We start from the raw sequence: 22148 nt of genomic DNA on the forward strand, positions 1-22148 counted from the left end.
AATACAAAAAAAAAATTATTAATTCTATGAAATTATTAATTAAAGAGTCATTTCAAATAAATATAAAAAAATTAGATGATTAAAATCATAAAAAATAAAAAATAATAAAAAATAAAAAAATATATTAAAAAGAGAGACATCTATTGAGAAAAATTTGTTGTTAAAACTCCCTCTATTGATGAGAAATTGAATTTAAAAAAACTTTAAAAAATTTAATCAGAAATAAATAATTTAAATTATTTAATAATTAACAATTATTTTCTCATAAAAATTTTTGTTTATTTTTTTTTTAATTTTTATTTTTATTTATTTTCTCATAAAAAATTTTATGATAAAATATCAGTTCTAAATTTTACTCAAATTAAAAAAAAATATTATTTAAAATTATTTTAATTAATTAATTAATTTTATTAAATATTAATTAATTTTATAATTCTAATTAAATTAATTGAATTTTTTTTAAATCTTAAAAATAAAAAAAAATCTCAACGTTATTTTAATATTTAACTAATTCAAAATTTTATACCATTCAGAATATCCCACAAAATAATTCACATTACACGATAGAAATAAATAGTTTGTGCCATAGGATCATTAACTGTCATCATTCATCACTTTTATCCGTCTCGCAAGTATTATTAAAAATGTAGAGCTATTTTCGAATATTTTTCTATTAATTTAATCGCATTATCGCCGAATAAAACACAAAAAAATCAACAAAAAACCAAAGCAGCTCATCACAAAATCGCTCAACGCATCAAGAAACCCTCAAAAAAATAAAAAGATCAAGAGAAAATCGACAAAAAGTGAAAAATGTTCGTCCATTTTTGTTTTCCGACTTCTAAATAAACAAAAACTGCGGACTTGATTAAATGAACTTCTGGCAGAATTCCCCTTAAAAAATACAAAAAATGTGCAATCAAATGAAAAATTAAAACGGAAAATGTAAGTTTTGCCGATTTTAAGTGAAATTTAACATAAAAAAGAGGAAAGAAAAAAACTGAAGCTTTGTAAAGTGTCTCATTAGCATAAAAAAGAGAAGATTTCGCAGTGTGTGTGAAAGAATTCGCTTTGTAATATTTTTTTTCGCAGCGGAATGTAAACAAATCGCTTTGTTTACACGAAAAATCGCGTAAAATCGAAAAGGTGAACATTCTTTGCTAAATAATGCATGCAAATCGATACACAAATTCGGAGGAGGAATCAAACAAGTTGTAATTTGTTGCTAAATAAATGATTACGATGCGCGATGGCAACGCAAAAGTATGCGCTTGATATGCAGTTTAATGAAACATGCGAGTTCAGCGATTAAACCATCGCGTTATCGCTTGTCAGGAAAAAAAATTGATCACAAATCACTTTTTTTCTATGGAATTCCTGATTTGATAAGAAAATTATTTTATTGACATTTTTTTTTTTGCGAAATCTCACCTGAAATCTGAAATTATAAAAATAAAACTGAAATTTCTCAATAACTTTCATTCATTTCCATAAAAAACGGTTGACGATTCGTGGAAATCTTTATTTTTTTTGCATAATTTTTACGTCACATGCGATAACAAAGTTTTTTTTCCGGCGAAATGTCAACCGTTTTGCTGAATGATTACAAAGTTTCGAAACAAAAAATGTCGCAAAAGAGGTGTGTATAGTTTACCGTTCAGTTAGTTGCTCGACACAAGGAAGAGACATTCCCAAGTCATCAATAATTCACTTAATTTGCGAAAGAACCTCAATCAATGTGTTTAATACAGCGTTGTCGCTTGCAAATTGTATAAAAATAAATGTTTGTCTACCTTATCAACAACGAGGAACAACTGCTTGTTTGATGATTTAATTGATATTGTATTTAATGTTTGCGCATTATGGGATGATAATTAAGAAAATGGAGCAGAAAATATTTATTTTAAAAAATTTTTTAATTTTTTCAAAAATATTAAAAAATGTCAACTTTCTTTGAAAATACATTTTTTTTTATTTTTTATGAATTTTATTTTTTAATTTTAAATTAATGAAAATGTAAAAATTTAATTTAATTTAATATTTTTACATAAAAAATTATTTTTATTTAATTAAAAATTCTTTTTTTCATGATTTTTAAAAATTTTAATTTTTCTTATTATTTTATAAATTATTTTAGAATTAATTTTTATTAATTCAGTTAATAATAACAATTTCAAAAGATAAATAACTTTTAATAAAATTAATAAAATTTCAAATTATGAAAATCGGTCAAAAAACAATTTTAAGAATTTTTCCTTATTTTTTTTTTTGTATTTAATAATTGTCTAAATATTGTGGGATGACTATAAGAAAATTGAGCAGAAATTTAAATTAATTTTTAATTATTTTAAGTTTTAATAATTTTTTTAAAAATAAATTTCAACTTTAATTTTTTTCAAAAATATTAAATATATCAACTTTCTTTAAAAAATATTTTTTTTTATGTTTTTTCAATTTTATTCATTTAGCTTAATATTAAATCTATGAAAAAATCAACGAAAAATTTAATTTCATATTTTTACATCAAAAATTATTTTTTTTTAAATTTAATTATTTTTTTTTTAAAAGTAAGAAGTTCAATTAAAAATTTAATTAAAAAATTAATTTATTTAAAATAATTTTTTATTAATTTTAAAGCCAAAATTTTTAAGAAAATTAAAAATTTTTAATATAAATCAGAAATCCTTCTAAAGAGCAAATTTTAAAATTAAAAAAAAAATAATTTTTTTTACAATAAAAAATATTATTTTTACCTCTTCCCTTTAATAATTTTATACTATGTCGTACTTAATTTTCATATAAATATTATGACAGTTGAAATGATACTCTTTCAAATCATTTTATAGTATGTGAACCAATATTGACTCACGCAAACGTTCTGCCGATCGACAATAACAATCATCGAAGGGACTCAGTTCAAAACTATCTTTTCACTCGATAAAACGGAAATTATTTAGAAAAACAGACAGAAAAACTTCCTTGTCTGTTTTTTGTCTTGAATCATAATTTATTCAAAGAGAGAAAAAAACTTAAAAACACACAAACTTTCAGTAAATATTATTATTTACACTTAAAATGTAAAAATATCATGTCGAACATGTGTTTTACTAAATAATTTATTTTTTATTAAATTTTTTTAAAAAGGTGTGAAAATTCATCCAGACTTGAAAAAATTAAAATTAAGTTCAATATCGCGATAAAAGCAATAAAAATTGATATAAATTGCTTTAATTTCTTCGTAAATCATAAAAATTGCATCGCAAAGTGAGTTTATGACCCAAGTGAGTGATTATTTTATTATTTATGTTTGATTTCAAGACAATTTTCAGTTCATATGACGCCGTTTAGACTGCAATTTATATTTTAAAAAATGTAAATTGATAATGCAAATGATACTCGTTCATCATTTGTTTTAAATATTTAATCGTTTTCATGAATTAATAATCATTATTATTGATTTGTCGTCTCTGTTTATAAACAAAGTCGTTTAAGACGTTTAAAAAAATCTGAAAGTAGGTTTTTATTAATTTTTTTGCGATAATATTATCAGTTTTGTCTTTTTCGTTGACAAAAAGAGACGTTTTTAAATAAAATTTCGAAAAAATGTTAAAAATTAAAATATTTTGGTTTATTTTGAGCATTTCAAATGTGTTTGGAGTGAAAATAAATTGCACCATTTACTTTGAGGGCACTGTATGTTACCTGCGAGGGCTGAATTTGACTCGAAACGTGTTTAAAATTGAACCGGAAGCATCAAAACCAGATTTAGTAACAAATGTTACTTTAGCCAAATACGGAGTTGTTCCAATTTTAACCTCTGGCATCTGTGAAGCTTTTCCAAATTTAATTCAATTCGAAGCAAAACAACTAAAAATGGAAGAAATTGAAGATTTTGCGTTCGTCGCTTGTAAAAATCTCATTGAACTTGATTTGGATTTTAATTTTTTCAAGAAAATTGGAGAAAATGCCTTTCGTGGTTTACGTTCTTTGCAGAGTTTGTGGATTTCTAATGGAAATATTCCTCATATGAAAGTCGATTTTACTGATATACAGGAGTTAAGAGAGCTGAGAATGAGAAATATGAGCATAATAAGAGTTGATGACATGTTGAAAGAGCAAAAGAAGTTGGAAGTTATTTCAATTTGGGGGAATTCGATGTTGGATTTCGATATGGAAGGAATAATTGGAAGAAATTCAGGACTTATGGAGGTTTATTTGTTCAAAAATAAGTTCAAATGTGAGAGATTAGAGGAGATTTTGGGGATTTTGGACAAATTTGGGATCGTCAAGTCTCCAAAATTGGTCAAAAATTGCTTAACGAAGGAAGAATGGGATATGGAAAATTTTAAATTAATAAAAAATGAAACAAAAATTGTCGAAAATTGATTTATTTTTAATAAAAAATTCAAAACTTGAGAGAAATTTTCAATTTTTAATTTATTTTTTATAAAGATTTCCTAAAAATCTAATTTTCTTTTTATTTTTTCAGAAAAACAATGAATTTGCCTGCCTAAAAACCCGCAAATCAACGAAAGCAAACAACAATTCAACACAAAACGATGCCCGAATACCAGATGAGAATGAGCAGCAAAATATTCAACTACACAACGAACGAATTTGAGATTGTGCGTTATGAAAAGGACGAGACATGCGAAGAGGTTTGTCGTCGTTTGTGCATCCAACATGATTTTACGCCGATTGTCGAGACACTTTTTGGTTTACGATACGCGGATTCGCAACAATGGTTGCCCGGATGCAAGAAACTCGACCCAAATGTGCAATATGAGTTCAGATTGCGATTTAAACTTGATCCGGTGAGAAAATTGAGCGATTTGGACAAAGAAGCGTACGATTATTACTATTTTCAAGTGAGACATGACTTGTTGGCGCAAGAAATGCCCGGATTGGATTATTCGGAGTTTACAAATCGCATTTTGGGATTATGTACGACTGATATGTGAGTTAAATTTTTTATAATTACATTTTTTTTTAATTATTTACAATTTTTTAAAAATTATTTTAAAATTTTTTAAAATTATTTTTAAAATTTTTTAAATTTTTTAAAATTAATATTAAATTTTATTTAATTTTTTAAAAATAATTTTAATATGTATTTTTTAAAATAATTTTTAACTTTTTAAAATAATTTTTTAAAATTATTTTCTAATTATTTTGTAATTTTGTTTTAATTATTTTAATATTTTTTTATTATTTTAATTTTTTTTAATTATTTTTATTTTTTTTAATTTATTTTTAATTATTTTTAAATTTTTAAATATTTTGTTTATGAATATTTTTTTAAAATTATTTTTAAATACCTATTTTTTATTTTTTTTAAAATTTTTTTTAATTTTTAAAAAATTTTTTTTTATTTTTTTTTATTTTTTTTATTTTAAAATTTTTTTTAAATTATTTTTTAATTATTTTATAATTTTTAAATTTTTTTTTAAATATTTTTAAACAATAATTTTTTAATTTTAAATTTATTTTATTTAAATTAATTTTTTCAAATTTTTCATTGTAGGTATCGAGAATTAATCGAACGCAAATCGACTGAAGAAGAGCTCAAACGGAATTACAAAAACTACATACCGCGTCACATAAAACGACATCATCGACTGTTCGTAAAACGACGAATTTACAGCTTTTTGGACAACATCAAGCACAAATCGCACGATAAATTGTAAGTTTTCTCCCCAATTTCGACGGATTTTTCCCTTTAACTCATCAAGTTTCCCTTCCAGCTTCATCCGCGAGGCATATTTGAAAGACATTCACAAAATCGCGCCGGATTATCTCACGGAAACCTTCGTCGCTGAGAGTAATTACCTCCCGGAACACGGATACACGGATCGAGGCATCGTTCAAATCAAGATTCAAGTCACGCCGCATCATAAGGAGCAACCGGGAATTCGAATTTTCTACCCGTACAAGGACACGTGCGAGCATTATCGCATGGAAGACGTCATCAGCATCATGAACGACACACACGACAACTCGACAATCCTTCTCGTTGTGAACAGGAGCAGAGATCCGATGAAATTCACGATAAAAGATCCGCAAATTCGTGAAAGTTTGATCACGTGTGTCGCGGGTTATTATCGTTTGATGGTAAAATGGACCTATAACATCTGCAACGATTATCCATCGCCTCTGCTGAACAAATTACTTGAGATGAAGTGTCATGGGCCCGTTGGCGGCGCATTTTCATACAAGAAACTCGAGAGAAACGGATTCAAGACTGGAAATTACATCATTCGACAGTGCGAGGAGAATTTTGGGCACTTTTTGATCGACATTGTGATAAGAAACGAGCCGGAAACTTTTAAAATCGTACAAAAAGGCACAAAATTCATCTTTCACAAACGCGATGGAACAACGGAAACGTTCAATGAACTCGATCAACTTGCCAAAAGTATAGAATTGCCGCCCGGAGAAACGCATTTGAGATTTTCGCCGATTTCAGAGAAAGATAAACCAGTGAAATTGTTGCTTTGTGCGACGCCTGAGACGTTACAAGCGATTGAAAAGGTGAAGGATTTTAATGCAATGGAAAATCGAGCGCCGAGGATAATTAATAAACAGTCTTTGTTGCTGCATAAACGTAAGTTTTTGTTTAAATTTTATTTAAAAAAAAAAATTTAAGTAAAAAAAATATAAAAAAATTGTTTGAGTAATTTTAAAATTTATATCAAAAAAATAAGAAAAAAATAGAAAAAAATAATTCAAAAAAAAAAAAAATGTTTTCAAAAATTTTTTGAGCAAAAAATTTTTATGATTTTATTAAATTTAATTTTTTATTATTTTTTTAAAGATTTTATTGCAACAGATTTTTTTTTATTTTTTTTAGAATTTTATTTTTTTTTTAAATTTATTTTTGATATTCAATTTTATTTTTTAATTATTTTTTAAATTAAATAAATTAATTTTAAAATTTTATTTTTAATTTTTTATTTTTAAAATTTTAAAAACTTGAAAAATATTTAAAAAAATATGAAATTAATTAAAAAGTTCTCTTTAATTTAAAAATTAATAAAAAAATAATTAGTTAATAAAATTTTTTAATAGGGTTTTTTTTAATAATTTTTAATTTTTTTTAATAATTTTTTTATTATTTTTTTTTTATGTAGAAACGGGTCGCGATATCGACTTCAATCGCATGGTTGAATGCCAAGCTGATCTCCTCTTGCCGACAAACAAACGCATCGACTGCAAAATTAAATATCTCAAACTGACGCTTGAACGAGAATTTCTCTCTGGCTTTATGGATCTCGCCGATTTGTGGGCAAATATCGATTCGCAGGACATTCTTCGTTTGTACGGCGTCACGCTACAAAGCAACAATCGATGTCTCATTCTCGAAAGTTATCAGTGCGACATGAAAAGATTCTTGCGTGACAAAAAGCAACGACAACAACGCGTGCCAACGATAAATTTGATCGACGCAACTCAATGCCTCGCAAAAGCCGTGCTTTATTTGCAGGATTCGGGAATTGTTCACGGAAGGATTCGGTGTTGTAATGTCTTCGTGAAGAGTTACGATAAAAATTCTAGTCTAATTGTAAAATTAGGAGATCCGGGATTGCCTCGATTGTACGATATTTCAGAGTAAGTTTGAAATTTTTTGAGAATTTTAACAATTTTTGATAATTTTTTGATATTTTTAGTATGCCATGGATCCCTGTCGAACATTATCAGAATTTGGAAAAGGCAAAAACCGATGTAAAGACTGATGTTTGGGCATTTGCGACGACAATTTGGGAGATTTTTAGTCATGGCGCAGATATAAATATCCCGAATCCGGTGCAATTTTTCGCAAATGGCTCGAGATTGAGTCCCCCTGAGGAGTGTCGAGATCGAAAAGAAATTTGGGATATAATGAAAGAAGGTTGGGATGAAGACCCGGATAAACGTTTCTCAACTCAATTTGTTCTTTCACGACTTACGATAGCGAGTGAGTAATTTTTTTCATTTTTTATCAAAAATCAAATTTTATTTTTGATTCAAAAATTTTAGTTTTAACCAAAATTTTAATTTTTTATTCAAAAATTTTTAGGTTTTAATCAAAATTTTTAAATTTTTATTCAAAAATTTTTTTTAAAAGTTTTTTTAATTTTTTAAAGAAAATTTTTTTTTTAATAATTTTTTTTTTTGAAAAATTTTTTTTTTTAAAAATTTTTAAATTTTTATTAAATAGATAAAATAAAAAAATTTTAATTTTTTTTTCAAAAAATTTTTTCAAATTTTTCTTTTAGGAAATCGCATCGACAGCAATTATTCCGAGATAAACACTGAACGCCATTACCGCATTAGCGAAGCAGAGACCAATTACACGAGCGGAAGTGTTCGCACCGAAGACACTTTCATCACGGATCATTTTCCGAGCATGTCAAATGGCAACGGATACTCCCATTCTTCGCTCAATTCCATGAACTCCTCGATGAATTCGCTCGCGATGGCATCGGGCGATGAAATTCTTCAGCCCTTCCTCGTGCATGAGGCAGAAGAATTCGAACGTGATCTCGTGAACCAAATTATTACGATAGATAACGACACGATAACCTTCAAAACGGTCATCGGAGAGGGAAATTTCGGAAAAGTGTACAAAGGAACGTTGCTCGACGGCAAAACTGAGACAATGACGTCCGTTGCTTTGAAAGTTTTGCCAACATCGGGCAAAGGAAAGTTGAATGAAGCGTTGCAAGAGGCGAAATTGATGCAAAAATTGGACCATCCGAATATTGTGAAGATTTTGATGTACAAGGAGTTTAGTTGTCAGTTGGTTATTGTGATGGAATTGATGAAAAATGAGTCGCTTGATATTTATTTGAAGATAAATCGACCGAAAATTAAGTCGATAAAGCTTATGAAGTTTGCCAAAGATATTGCAAGTGTGAGTTTTTCAATTTTTATTTATTTTATTTTATTTTAAAAATTTTGTCTTAATTTATTTAATTTGCATAAAATGTTTTTACTTTATTTTTTTATTTCAAAAAATTATTTCTTTTAATTATTTTTTTACTTTAAATTTTTTTTTTTTAATTTTTTTTTTCATTTTTTTCATAAATTAATTTTTTCTTTAATTTTTCTTTAAATTAATTTTTTTTTATTTTTATTTTTACAAATCATTTTTTTTTTTAATTTTTTATTTAAAAAAAACCATTTTAAAAAACTATTTTCCGAAATTGATAAAATTTTTCATTACTTTTTTTTAGTTTAAAAATAAATTTTTTGAATTTTTATTTTCAAAAAAAATTTTTTTCAATTTTTTTATTTTAAAAAATCAATTTAAATTTTTTTTATTTAAAAAAAAATGTAAATTTTTTTTTTAATTGCTCAAATTTTTTGATCTAAAATCCATCAAAAAAATTAATTTTCCTCCAAATTTTCCATTTTCAGGGCATGCAATACCTCCAAACAAAACAAATTGTTCATCGTGACTTGGCAGCACGCAACGTTCTCGTCGAAAGTGACAATTGCGTAAAGATTTCCGACTTTGGACTCGCTCGCTTTACCTCCGAAAACGATTATTACAGCGTTCAAACGACAGATCGCGCTTTGCCCATTTTGTGGCATGCTCCCGAAGCCATTCGCCATAACAAATTTTCGAGTTTATCGGATGTTTGGTCCTTTGGCATCGTACTTTTCGAGATGTTCTCGTGCGGCGAAAAGCCTTATGAAAAACTAAACAATCGATATACGGGCGCTGATCGCAGTACTCAACTTCCGCTCGCTCTTGATAAATTTTTAGAAGACGGAGGACGGTAAGAAATTTCACAATTTTCATGAAAAATAAAATTTTTAATTTTTTAAAATAAAATTTTAGCATGGATCGCCCTGATAACTGCCCTGAAATAGTGTTTGAACAAATAATTGATCCGTGTTGGGAATACGATCCGCATAGCAGACCAACTTTCACTGATTTGCTCATCACGATCGACAAAATTATCGAAAGTCACAATGATGATGTCGAGTTTAACAAGTGCTACACGTGCTTTTAAGACGAATTTTTAGCTCTAAATACGAAATGCATGGAAAAGTTGTCATAAAATTACTAAAATTAATAGATGTGCCCTTAAAAAACAATTTACACAAAAAAATTGCTTGAAAAACCTGAAAACTGAGCGCTTTTTATAAAAAAGCCAAGAAAATTGTGAATTTTAAAAACTCCTGATGTCTATGGTTCCCAATATTGATGAATATTGTTAAAGTGCCCTTTAATGAAAAAAAGATGAAAAAATGAATTTAACATTAATTATTTTTTGCTTTAAATCATACTCGATGTTACTTAAAAATAGAAATTTTTTTATCTTTTATAGCCAACTTAACAAATTAATTTAACACAAATTTGTTTAAAAATTGATAATTTAAGTGCAAGTTAGTTTATATTTGTAGATATTTCTTACTAAATCTTATAATTTTAATTTAAAAAATGTAAATATATCAAATAGGACAAAAGAAGAAAAATTAAATGTTGATAAAAAATTAAAAAAAAAAAGAATTTTATTTCTACTGTTATAAAGGACTTGAATTGTTTAGGCCTCATATCTCAACGACCCATATTTGGTTACATGATAACGGTATGGATTTTTAAAACATGCAACGAAGTTGCAATAATTTTGAATTTTACATCAGATTTGAACCGTTATTTTTTATTTCTTGCAGGTTTTTCAACAAAATTTAGTATAATTCTGAATAAAAATTTTAGTTTAATTTAATTTTTTTTTTTAGTTTTTTTTTAATTTTTTTCATAGAAGTTTTTTTTTTATTAAAATTTTGTGAGTTTTAAGTCTAAAAGTACTTTTATTGATATAAAAATTTGACAAAAAATTTTTTTTTCTAATTTAAATAAATTTTTTTCTAATTTATCTAAATTTTTTCTAATTTTCTAATTTACGTAATTTTTAAAAAAAATATTTAAATAATAAAAAAATTAAAAAAAACAAAATGAAAAATAATTTTTTTTAATTAAATTAATTATTTATTTTTTTTTTAAATTAAAATTTGATAAAAATTACAAGAAATAATTTTTTAAATACATTTTAAATATAAAATAAAAACATTTAAATAATAAAAAAAAATTATTAAAAAAAAATAAATGAAAAAACCAAACGTAAAATATTTTTTTTTAATTATTTTTTTTATTATTTAAATATATATATTTTTTTATTATTTTTAAAATCAATTAATTTATTAAAAATATTTTTTTAATTGAATTAATTATTTAATTTTTTTGTTTATATTTTTTTTAAATTAAATTTTGATAAAAAATTACAAGAAATAATTTTTTTAAAATATTTTCTTAAATACATTTTAAATTAATAAAAATCAATTTTAAAAGTAATTTTCTTCATAAATACTCTTACAATATTACTTCATAACACAAATTTCAGTTTAATAAACTCCAATTCATCACAAAACATGTCTCTCAACAAAGACACAACGAAACACAAATGACACTTTAACTTCCTCGTTGTTGTTGTTCATGCACAAATTTCACATCACATTAATAATAATTTATTTTCCTCGACTTCCGGTGACTTTGTTAATTTATTTTTTCACCTAGTTTCTCTTGTTTCGTCAAAAATTTGTTCATGGAGCGAGAGACAGTCGTGTCATTTTCCTGAAACTCAAAACAAAAAAAAAACAAGAAGTAACATTAACCACGTCGCATTAACGAGCAAAAGCAATGTCAATGGAAAATTATGATTAATTATCTGACGAACGCAAAACTAGCTAAAAGTTGCTGTCGCTGTCGGAGGGGAAATGATTTAACGGACTGAATCTTAACTAAATTGAAAATATCTGGAAAAAAGGGATAAAAATTTATACAAAATGCGTTCAAATGAAATAATTTCCGGATCCCAATCCAATTTTTCGGAGTGTTTGGGCGATGTGACAACCCAAGCAGTAAAAAGTGTTTAAAACAAAAAAAAAAAAGTCTATGATGATAAAAAAATAGACGACGACCCATCATCGTGCGATAAATTTATTTATTGAATTCAGTGAGTAATAAATTGGATGACACGAATGACAAATATTTCTCTTTATTTTTTTGTACAGCTCATCCTGAATCCTTCCTCTTCGTCGCAAATAAAATTTATTTGTTGGCAAGGAAGAAGAAAAATGGCAGAGGTGAAAGTCTTGCAGGAGGAAGTTTGATCAGATAAACGACGTCGTCGGGTCACTTGATGTCATTCCGGTCCTTTTTTCAATGTTTTTTTAAGGAGACTGTAAAATTTTTGCGTAAAGACGACACTTGATGGTTTGAAAAGCGATTAATTTTACTCCTTTAGAAAAAAAAAATTTAGTCTTAAAAAAATCTTTTTATTTTAATTTTTTTATTTTTTGTATTTTTTTATTTCTTAAAAAAAATTAATTTTTTTAAAATTAATTAATTAAATTTTAATTAAAATTAAAATAAATGAATTAATTAAATAATTAAATAAATTAAAATAAATTAATTAATTTAATTTTTTTTAAATTATTTTTTTAAGATGCTTAATTAATGGAAAAAAATTAAAAATAAATAAAATAATTTTTTTTTAATTTAAATTTTTTTTTTTTTAATTTTTTAATTTAATTTTTTTTTTATTTTATAAAAATAATTTAAATATAAATTCAACTTTTTTTTATTTCAGGGCAACAAACATCATCATCACAAAATTGACTGCTGCTAAAAACTCTTATAGATAAGAAAGTTTATAGCTAAATTTGACACCATCGTCTCTCTTTTTTCATCATTTTTATTTTTATTGGGTCATATTTCGAAGCACACATCACATCTGCTTTTGTTTTTTTTTTTCGAGTGACGTATCGAGGCACAAAAAATATCATTAACAATAATGATGCAGGTTATTTATATTTTGAGAAGAGAAGATTTATCTGACGATAAATGCTAATCAATGATTGGGGAATGGTGCAAGAAACGAAGGAAGCTCAAAATTGGAAGAAAAAGCGTAATTCGTGTCATTAATTTTCCTCCTTTTATTTTTTTTTGCACATAAAACATCGCTTTACGAAATGAATGAAACTCGTAAAACAAAACGAAAAGTTGCACAATGTTCATTCATAGTTTTTCATGATTTTCTTCCATGTTTTGTTCGGATTTCAAGGCGCATCTTTTGGCGGTTGAATGAAGTCTCTAACAGTTCTCTTTCATGCCGTTATGGTCAATTTTGTGATTTTTGGTATATAGGCTTATATGGGAAGGTCCCATTTGATACATGAAAGTTGAAAATCTAATGATGGGAGTACCTTGGGCGAAAAAAGAGAAAAATTTGTTTGAATGGAAAATTTGTTGTGTGAATAATGTGCCGCTCTCTCTCTTGTTTTATTGTTAGCGCGAATTTCTTTTCATCAGCGATGGAACTTTTGTTTGGTTTTTAATTAAATTTTGGTATGCGTCTTTGGTAGTACGAGAATTTGCCGTCGATCTTATGAGGGCGCTGTAGTAGAATTTTATTCTTAAGTTTTTAATTTTTCGTATATAAAATTATTGATAAAAAGAAAAAAAAAATAATTAAAATTTTTTTATTTAATAAATTATTTTATTTAATATAAAAAAAAATTATAAAATTTAAGAAAAAATAGAAAAAACGAAAAGTTATGAAAACCTTTCAAAATCATTTATTTTTATTATGAAAAATCTATTTTATATAAATTTAATTTTAAATAAATTTAAATAAGGTACAAAAATAATTTAAATTAAATAATTGAATAAAATTTTAAAAGAAAAAAAAAATTAAAAAAAAAAAATAATAACAAAATATATTTTTAATTTTAAAAGGAAATTAAAAAAAAAACTTTAAATAAATTCTTATGATTTTTATTTTTTTTATAATTCTAAAAATTAAATTAAATTAATTGTAAAATATAAATTAAATTTTTTAAATAAAAAAAAATTTAATAATATAAGAAAAAAAAAATCAAAGCTAAAAAACTTTGTTTATCGGTCATTGCCTCCTCCTTATTTCATAACCAAACAACAATAACCAGCAGCAATATTCACGTTAATTTTAGTTTATTACTCAATTTCGTATTATATCATCTTTTACAACCGCAAAACACACAGAAGGCACAATTTTTTCGTACAAATTCTCGACAGAAAGTTATAAGTATGATAAAAAGCATCACAAAATATGTAATATACCTGCTTGGCAAACACACGAGCTACGAGTCGAAGTAACACAAAAGAAACAGCCACATCTATTAAAAAAACCTCGACAAACAAACAAACACACACACGGAGGTTAGAATATATATTATGACCACAAACTATAAACTACAATAAAGTAAAATTTATTCGTGACAAAAATTTATTTGCATAATATTATTGCCTTCATTGTGTCTCGCATTCATTCGGAGTTCGTAGCTTTTTTCGTGTGTGTTTTGTCTATTTTTCCCACTTTTTCTCATATTTTTTGTTATTAGGACAATATCTCTTTGCATATGTGCGAATCCAGTTTCAGCCTTTTTTTGTCGCCTATTCTCGTTGCCATCCATATATTTCAGGGAAATTATGAAAGGATTGTGTGGCGACGCACGGTGAAATTGTTCGGTCCATATTTCTGTGTTGTTTATGGACATTCGAGTAAATAATAAGAGACAAAAAGGGATGATAAATGCTTAATAACGATGGTTTCCAGTTGCAGTTGTAGAGAAGCTTCTCTTTTTGGCGGAGTTGTGTAGTTTTTTTTATTTGTCCGAAAAGTTTTGCCCTTTCCTTCGTCGATGAATTATTGTTATTGGTTACGTGCTTTGAACCTCTTTTCGATTTTTTTTTCTGAGGAATAGAAAGTTTTATAAAGTTGATAGAAAAAAAATTATGAGACGGTCAAAGAACTTTTAAAACTAAAAAGAAATTTTTTTAAAGATCTTTGAACTAAATTTAGTTGTTTTTAAAATTTGTAAAAATTAAAAGAGGGCGCTTTTGTCAAATTTAATAATTTTAAATTAATTTGTTTTATTTTTAATTATTTTAAAAATTATTTAAAAGTTTGATTTAAAAATAATTAATTTTTTTTAATTAATTAAATTATTATAATTTGACAAAAGCGCCCTCTGTTAATTTTAGAGAATTAAAAAAATAAGTTTAAAGACTTTAAAAAAAAAATTAAATAGGTAATTATTTTTTAAATTTGATTTAAAAGATTTACAAAAGAAATTAGTTATTTTAATTTAATTTTAATTAATTAATTCTGTAATTTAGATTTATCAGTGAATTAAAATTAAAAAATTAAAAAAAAATTAGTTCAAAATTTAGACGCAAATTTTAAGAGGCGCTCTAAAAAACGACAAAAACGTCTTCTATATAATTTATAAAATTCCAAACAAATTTTTCCAAAATAAATAATAAGAATAATAAAAATATTATTTAATTTTTCGATTAAAAAAAGAGGAAAAAAAATAATTAAAATTTATATTTGTTTAAAATAAAAAGGAAAAAATAAAAATTAATATTCAACAATCAAGAAAAATTTGAAAAAAAATAAATTAATTTATTGTTAATTAAAAAAAATAAATTTTAAATTAATTTAAAATTTTCAATAATATAAAAGATTTAAAAAAAGGTAAAAAATTATATAAATTAAATAATTGAATAAAATTTGAAATCAAAAATAAATAAATTTCAAAATTTAAGAAAAAATTAAAAAAAAATAAAATTTTTTTTTAAACTAAGGCCGCTCCAAATTTTTTTCTATGTTTTTGTCCCCTGCCCCATTTCAAAAGCCGAAAATCCAATGGGGCAAAATAAAAAAAAAAGTCAAAAATTTCATCAAAATTGACCATTTTTTGGTCCTTTTCCTTACTTTTTCAAGGAATTTTCAAAATTTTTTTTTTAATATTTCCAATTTAATTTTAAAAAGTGTTGAAAATCGAAATTTTACATGAATTTTCTTCTATAAAAATATTTCCTAAAAATTATTTTTCAAAAATTTTTGACGGTTATTTTTATGAATTTTTTTTTGTTAAAATTTTTAACTTGAATTACTTTCAGATCAATTTTAAATAATCAAATCTCAATGTAGATAACATAAAAACATCTAAAATATTCATGAATGACCAAAATTTGTTAAAATTTTGGCATTTTATATGAAACAGTATTTCAAAACTTTTTTTTTTTATTTTGCCCCCCCCATTTTGAAAAAAATGTTTTGGGACAAAAACATCGAAAAAAATTTGAAACGGCCTAAATAAAAACTTAAAAACTTTTGAAAAGAATTAAAGAGAAAATAAAAAAAAATTAGCTAAAAATCTTAATAATTTAAATTTTAAAAGAAAAATGCGCCCTCTAGCTACTTTATGAAAAAATATTTATACTTTGCATCGCTACAATATAATTTAATACTTTAATTTCATCTCTTCCTGTTCTCCCGAACACTCACTTGCTCTCACACAAATTTGTGGTAACAGAAATCGGATGCTTTTTTATTCAATTATAAATTATAGATGATTTTCCTTGACTTTTCCGCACAAGCTGCCGTCTCGAAACTTGTGTCTGTTTTTTAAAATAATCTCGTCGTCGTCGTTGTCGTATGTGAAATATTTACCTGACACATGTTTAATGGAAAATACATATTTAAAATTGAATAAACACACACACACTCACATTTTAAGGCACTCAATTTCCTGTCTCTACAATGATTTTTTTTACGTCGCTCGTTCGCCTCCTTCGTCATTTTGTCGTCAGAAGCATATTTTGTGTTTATATTTTAATTTTACAAAATATTAAATCTTAAATTTTTGCTCTGCTTATGCAATTTCGCCACGACACGACAACAACAAACGTACGAGCGTACATGCCGGTAATAGGTCATGACAGGAAGAAAAATTTCAACCGACGTCGTTTTTCGGAGCAAAAGCAAGAAGAAGACGAGAACTTTTATTTGTAAGTTATGCACCTTAATCCATATAATCATCTTAAATTTCCTTTAAAATTTGCTTCACATGCCGGGAGATGTGCAAGTACGTTGATTAAGAAAAGTGTCGTCGAGGAGAACATGAACAAGGCACGTCTCTAACACTATTTTTCGGAATAAAAGGCAAAAAGCACTTGATGTTGTCTTTTTGTGTGGTAAGAAAAGCCTTTTAGCTCGTTTCTTGTGCATGTAGGTGGCTTGACAGAACACATGTGGCGCGTCGTTTCTGCCTTAATTTTAATATGAACCAACAACATGTGCCTTTTAAGTATAAAATAATGTCAATAATGATGATGATGATCAAGAAGCGACATTTTACACACGAAATTTAATATCGAGACGTTTTTCATACGATTTTAAGAGTTTTTGAGTGCAGAGATAAATTTTTTATCGCACAAAGCTAATTTATTTTTTTAAGTTTTTCAACGAAAAAAAATTACTATTTTTTATCTAATTTGATATTTTTTTGTAAATCTTATCTAAAACATATCAAATCGGTATTTTTTTTTTACAAAATATGAAGGGGAATTTTGATTCGAATATAGTTTTAACGTCATTTTTTATACAGGGCTTGAAAAATTTATTTTTTTAGTGAGCAATGGGTGCATTCAAGAATGCCCATCGATGGACATCAATGATTTTTTCCAAAATTTTTTTCATCGAACGCGTTCAAGTTTTATAAAATGGATTGTTCGATTCATCGGGAAACATCGAAAATCATAAGAATATGTCATAAAAGTTAAAAATTTTCATCAAAAAACACATTTATGATCGAAAAAATATCACAGAAAAAAATCATGATGGAAGCGATGAGTGATCTTGAATGCACCCAATATTTACTTTATTTTAAATTTCATGAAATTAATTTGGAAAAGTTAAATTAAAAATAAATTATTAAAAGTTAAAACTAATAAATTAAAATAAAATAAAATAAAAAAAATATTTTTTTATTTTTAAACTTTAAGTATTTATATATTTAAATACTTTAAATAATAAAAAAAAAAATAATTTATTTGATTTATAATTTATTGATATTTTTTATTATTTAAAATTTAATTTTTTTTAATATAATTTTATAGCATATTTTTCAGTGAAAGTATATTTTTTTAAATATCAATTGTTTGCAAGAGTAAGATAAATAATCAGCACGAGCTTGATTCTTGGAATTTTATCTAAACTTATCAAGATTTCTTAGAATGCAATTTTGATATCGCGTTTCTTATCTTTTTAGAAAGCGTGATTCCAAAGTTTGAGCCTAAAAAAGCTCGAGCACTCGAAACTTGTGTTAAAAATTTTAATCAAAAATTTATAAAAAAATGTATCTATTTTTTAAAATTTTGAATTCAAATTTATCAAGTTAAAAATAAATAAAGCTAAAAGTTCGAGCATTAGAAATTAAAATTCTTTGGAAACACTTGACTTTATCTATTTTCTTATTATCTATTTTATTTTTTGCATATAAACATGTTTCATCGAGCAGTTTATTTCATTTGTGTTGCTTCCGATGAAAGAGTAAAATTATCAAATTGGTAAGTCACTAAAATTCAAATAATTAACTTTTTTTTGATAAAATTTGTAATTTTAGATCTATTTTCGTCGCAATGAATTTACGCAAAATTTTTATTTTGCTCTTTGCATTTGCATCATTTGAATGCTATTCATCAAATTTCATTTTCAATGGAGTTGGAATGGTAACTAAATTAGCTGGTTTGGGTTTTAGCATTGAAAAACTCATCGCCGGAAATGCAATGAACCACAAACTGGACGAAATCATAAAGAAACTTGATGCAATGAACACCAAAATGGATTTTCTCGTCGAAAACAATGGCTTGTACAGCAATTGGCTCCAATTGAGATCAACACTTCGTTCGCGAATGAATGCAATTTATCGAGACATTCCTCGAAACTTGACCGATATTGAATGTGCTGCGATCGCCAGCAGTGTCATTGGAGATAACTCAGATTCCATCCATCAGTTGATTCAAAGATTGCATGATATGTTGTTTGATTCGTCATTAAGTCATGGATCTGTGTTCGATTTTCTCAAAGAAAATATTCACATTTTGTCGAGTCGAAAAAACGTTCCTGCTGAAACTTTCATTTACGATTTTTACTTGGGAGTTATGTCGCTCGAGATGCAAGCTGCGATTGGTTTAGAATTTCAATTTGACGTTTTTAAGTACGTTTATCCAGATCACAATGAAGATCGACGAAACATTGAAAGAAATAACACAAAAACTCGAGTACCGAAAACAAGTTTAAAATTCAAGGAATACATGGAAAGTGCCAAATTACACGTGAAAAGAGATAATTACAAAGTTCAAGATTGGCTATGTGTGGGACAACTTCAAGCAGATCCCGGATACATAATTTCTGACTTTAAATTAGAATCGGTTAAACGTAGGAAAAAGTTCAAATGTTTCGGTTTAGCTTGTCGCAATCCTCCAATCGTTTTTGAAATGTATTGGCATCCCAAGATCCAACAGAGCAAATTAGGTCCAATGGGTTTAATTGATCCAAAAACATCTTCATGGAAAAGGATTGAAGATTATAATGTTGGTAACATTGATGCCCTGAGAGACACAAGATTCGAAAATGTCAATGATATTATACCAAGTAATGCAAATAATCAATATGCTTTGACAGCAATTTCGTTGAATCGAGTATCGAGAGGAAATGTGAAGGTTCAGAAAAAATATGTAAAGTTTGATTTTGAAACAGGAAGTTTGGAGGGAAGAGAAAAGCCAAATCAAGTTATTTCAGTTGATTCATTCGCAAATACTCCTGTTACTAATGTACGGGTTTCTAAATCGGGATCGAACCTCGATGTAGAATTGAATCGGTTTGATTATAGCGTTTTAATTTAAAAAAAAAATATGAAAACAAAATTATTGATTGAAGTTTATCAAAAATAATATATTCTCAAAATGTAAACAAAAGTTCTTGCTTTGTGTCAATTTAATTCTTTCTTATCTACCAATTTCAATATGTTTTAATTAATAAGTCGTCAGAATAAATAATAATTGAACACGTAGGTTATCAAAGATAGCCTTTTTGCACAGTAAAAAAAATCCAAAAAATTGTCTCGCATCGATTTTTTACTGTGCATAAAGGCCATTCTTGATATCCTACGTGTTCAATTATTTATTCTTTAATGCAATTCCTGTGATTAATTCTTTGACATTTTAACGTGTTTCAATTTGACCGTTTTGACCGTTATTATTCAAGAGTGAATCGTCTATAAAAGTGTGAAAAAATATTTTTTTCTAATTCTTGAATACGGAATTTTGTGACTTGTTTAAATTATATTCAGCATAAAATAAAAGGTACTTTGATTTAAAACGCAGAAATTAATTTTTTATTGTTTTTTTTGTCTTTAGATTTTCAGCTCTGATTTTCAAAACAACGTAGAAGAATGCATTTGAAAGTAGTTTTTTTCAAATTTTTATTTTGTGAAATATTATTAAAGTTTTGACTTAAAAAATTAAAATAATAAAAGTAAAAATTATTTTAATGTCTTCAATCAACGTTTAACGTTCAAAAAAGTCAAAAAATAAGTAAAAAAAAAATTAAATAATTTTTCTCCCCTCCCCCCTTCATCAAAATTCACATGCGACAAGTAAAATAATTAAATTTAATGGACTAAATGAGTTTTATTATATTTTTTATTAATAAATTGTCAGAAACGATAAGGCATTTTGAGTCAAACGCTTATCAAGAAATTAAAAGTATTTTGCAAAAAAAACATTGTAAGTTTTTCTATATTAAATCAAAGTACTGTAATCAAATTTAATTACTTCCAAAGTAAGATTAGAATCACTTTTATTAATTTTAAATCCCAAAATTGCACTATTGACTTCTGACTTATCAGCTGCCTTTACTTCAGCACAAGAATCTTGACTTGGAGTGAATGACTCACTTTTTTTCCCCAAAGCTCCTGTTTTGACTTCAAATTTTACATGATTTTTCTTAACTTGTACAGAACCATCCGATTCACGAATCATGGAAATGCCAGTTAATGCGTTTGAATTGCTTGAATCTATTGAGTTTTCTTGATTAACGAAACGAAGATCCTTGAGAGGCGTTCTTTCTTGACACGTTTCAAAGCTTTTCCATGAAGATGTCGTTGGATCTATTACGCCATATTTATCTAATTTACTTTGCTTTATTTCCGGATACCAAAAAACGTCACGAATATAAGACGAATACGAACTTCCAATATCAATACTTCCAAATCTTCGACCTGCATTTCTTGTCGTTACAACTTTGCTCAATTTGAAATCAGAAATAACGTATCCGGGATCTGCTTTTAATTGCCCTAAGTAGATTGAATTTTTGTAATTCGTTGTATCGCCAATATTAAAAGTTTCCTTTTTCACGTGAAACTTTTTCTTCTTTAGATATTCCTCGAATTTTGATTTTGTAACTTGAATTCTTTGCATTGCGTTATTCTTTTCAATTCTTCGACGATCTTGATTGTGAGTTGGATGAACATGCTTAAAAACATCAAATTGAAACTCTAAACCGATAGCAGCTTTCATTTCGAGCGACATGATGCCAAGATACAAATCAAATATGAGTTTGTCTGCGGGAACCTTTTTACGATTTGCGACAAATTGAATATTTTCCGTAACATAGTTGAACAAAGCTCCGTTGTCGTGAGTGAAAAGTGTGTCATGTATCTTTTGGATCAGTTGATGGATTGAATCGTCGCTATCTCCAATGACACTGTTGGCAATTGCAGAGCTTTCAACGTCAGTCAAGTTTCGGGGAATATCTCGATAAATTGCATCCATTTTTCCTTTGAATTTAATTCTCAAAGCCCAAAATTTGTTTAACAAAGGAGCGATTTGTTGATTCGTTAAAATTTGTCTCAAGTCGTTATCCATTTTTTCAGACATTGTATCGAGCTTTCCTTTGATGGTATCGAGCTTTTGATCAGTTCCTTCGTTTGATCCTTCCGTTATTTCATTAATTTTGATGCTATATTCTCCGAGTTTTTCAATTATTTCAATAGCATCCAAAACGAAACATGAATTAAATTGAAATGATACAATAGCAAAGAGCACAATGAACAATTGCCGGTGAAACATTGTAGTGTTGATAAAAGTCTGATCTATAATTTGAAATTAATTAACAAAGGTTAACGAACAATTAATTTTTAACAGTAATTAGTGACTAATTATTATAATATGTAAGTCAAATAAGTGTTTCTTCCTTAACTGA

The 22148-nt window shown here is 26.2% G+C and overlaps 3 protein-coding genes across 4 annotated transcripts; 2 read left to right on the forward strand and 1 right to left on the reverse strand.

The window, feature by feature from the left end:
* The first annotated feature begins 638 nt into the window (after positions 1–638).
* On the forward strand, positions 639–10432 carry LOC134829601 (tyrosine-protein kinase hopscotch). 2 transcript variants are annotated; one of them, XM_063842765.1, is made up of 9 exons: positions 639–945; positions 4490–4957; positions 5525–5683; positions 5733–6604; positions 7131–7608; positions 7668–7954; positions 8256–8893; positions 9400–9764; positions 9827–10432. In XM_063842765.1, the coding sequence occupies exons 2-9, from the start codon at positions 4560–4562 to the stop codon at positions 9999–10001; spliced, it is 3372 nt and encodes a 1123-aa protein (XP_063698835.1). In that variant the 5' UTR covers positions 639–945; positions 4490–4559; the 3' UTR covers positions 10002–10432. The 2 variants fall into 2 exon arrangements, with proteins under 2 accessions (XP_063698835.1, XP_063698836.1); XM_063842766.1 differs by having other exon boundaries at positions 5745–6604.
* Positions 10433–18382: 7950 nt separating this feature from the next.
* On the forward strand, positions 18383–19941 carry LOC134832511 (uncharacterized). Its single transcript, XM_063846562.1, has 2 exons — positions 18383–18451; positions 18508–19941. The coding sequence occupies exon 2, from the start codon at positions 18524–18526 to the stop codon at positions 19787–19789; it is 1266 nt and encodes a 421-aa protein (XP_063702632.1). The 5' UTR covers positions 18383–18451; positions 18508–18523; the 3' UTR covers positions 19790–19941.
* Positions 19081–22138, reverse strand: LOC134832510 (uncharacterized). Its single transcript, XM_063846561.1, has 2 exons — positions 22102–22138; positions 19081–22038 (listed from the first exon to the last, which is right to left on the reverse strand). The coding sequence occupies exon 2, from the start codon at positions 22013–22015 to the stop codon at positions 20687–20689; it is 1329 nt and encodes a 442-aa protein (XP_063702631.1). The 5' UTR covers positions 22016–22038; positions 22102–22138; the 3' UTR covers positions 19081–20686.
* Between the last annotated feature and the right edge of the window lie 10 nt (positions 22139–22148).

This window comes from Culicoides brevitarsis, chromosome 2 (genome assembly GCF_036172545.1).
Source record: "Culicoides brevitarsis isolate CSIRO-B50_1 chromosome 2, AGI_CSIRO_Cbre_v1, whole genome shotgun sequence".
Classification (NCBI taxonomy): Eukaryota; Metazoa; Arthropoda; class Insecta; order Diptera; family Ceratopogonidae; genus Culicoides; species Culicoides brevitarsis.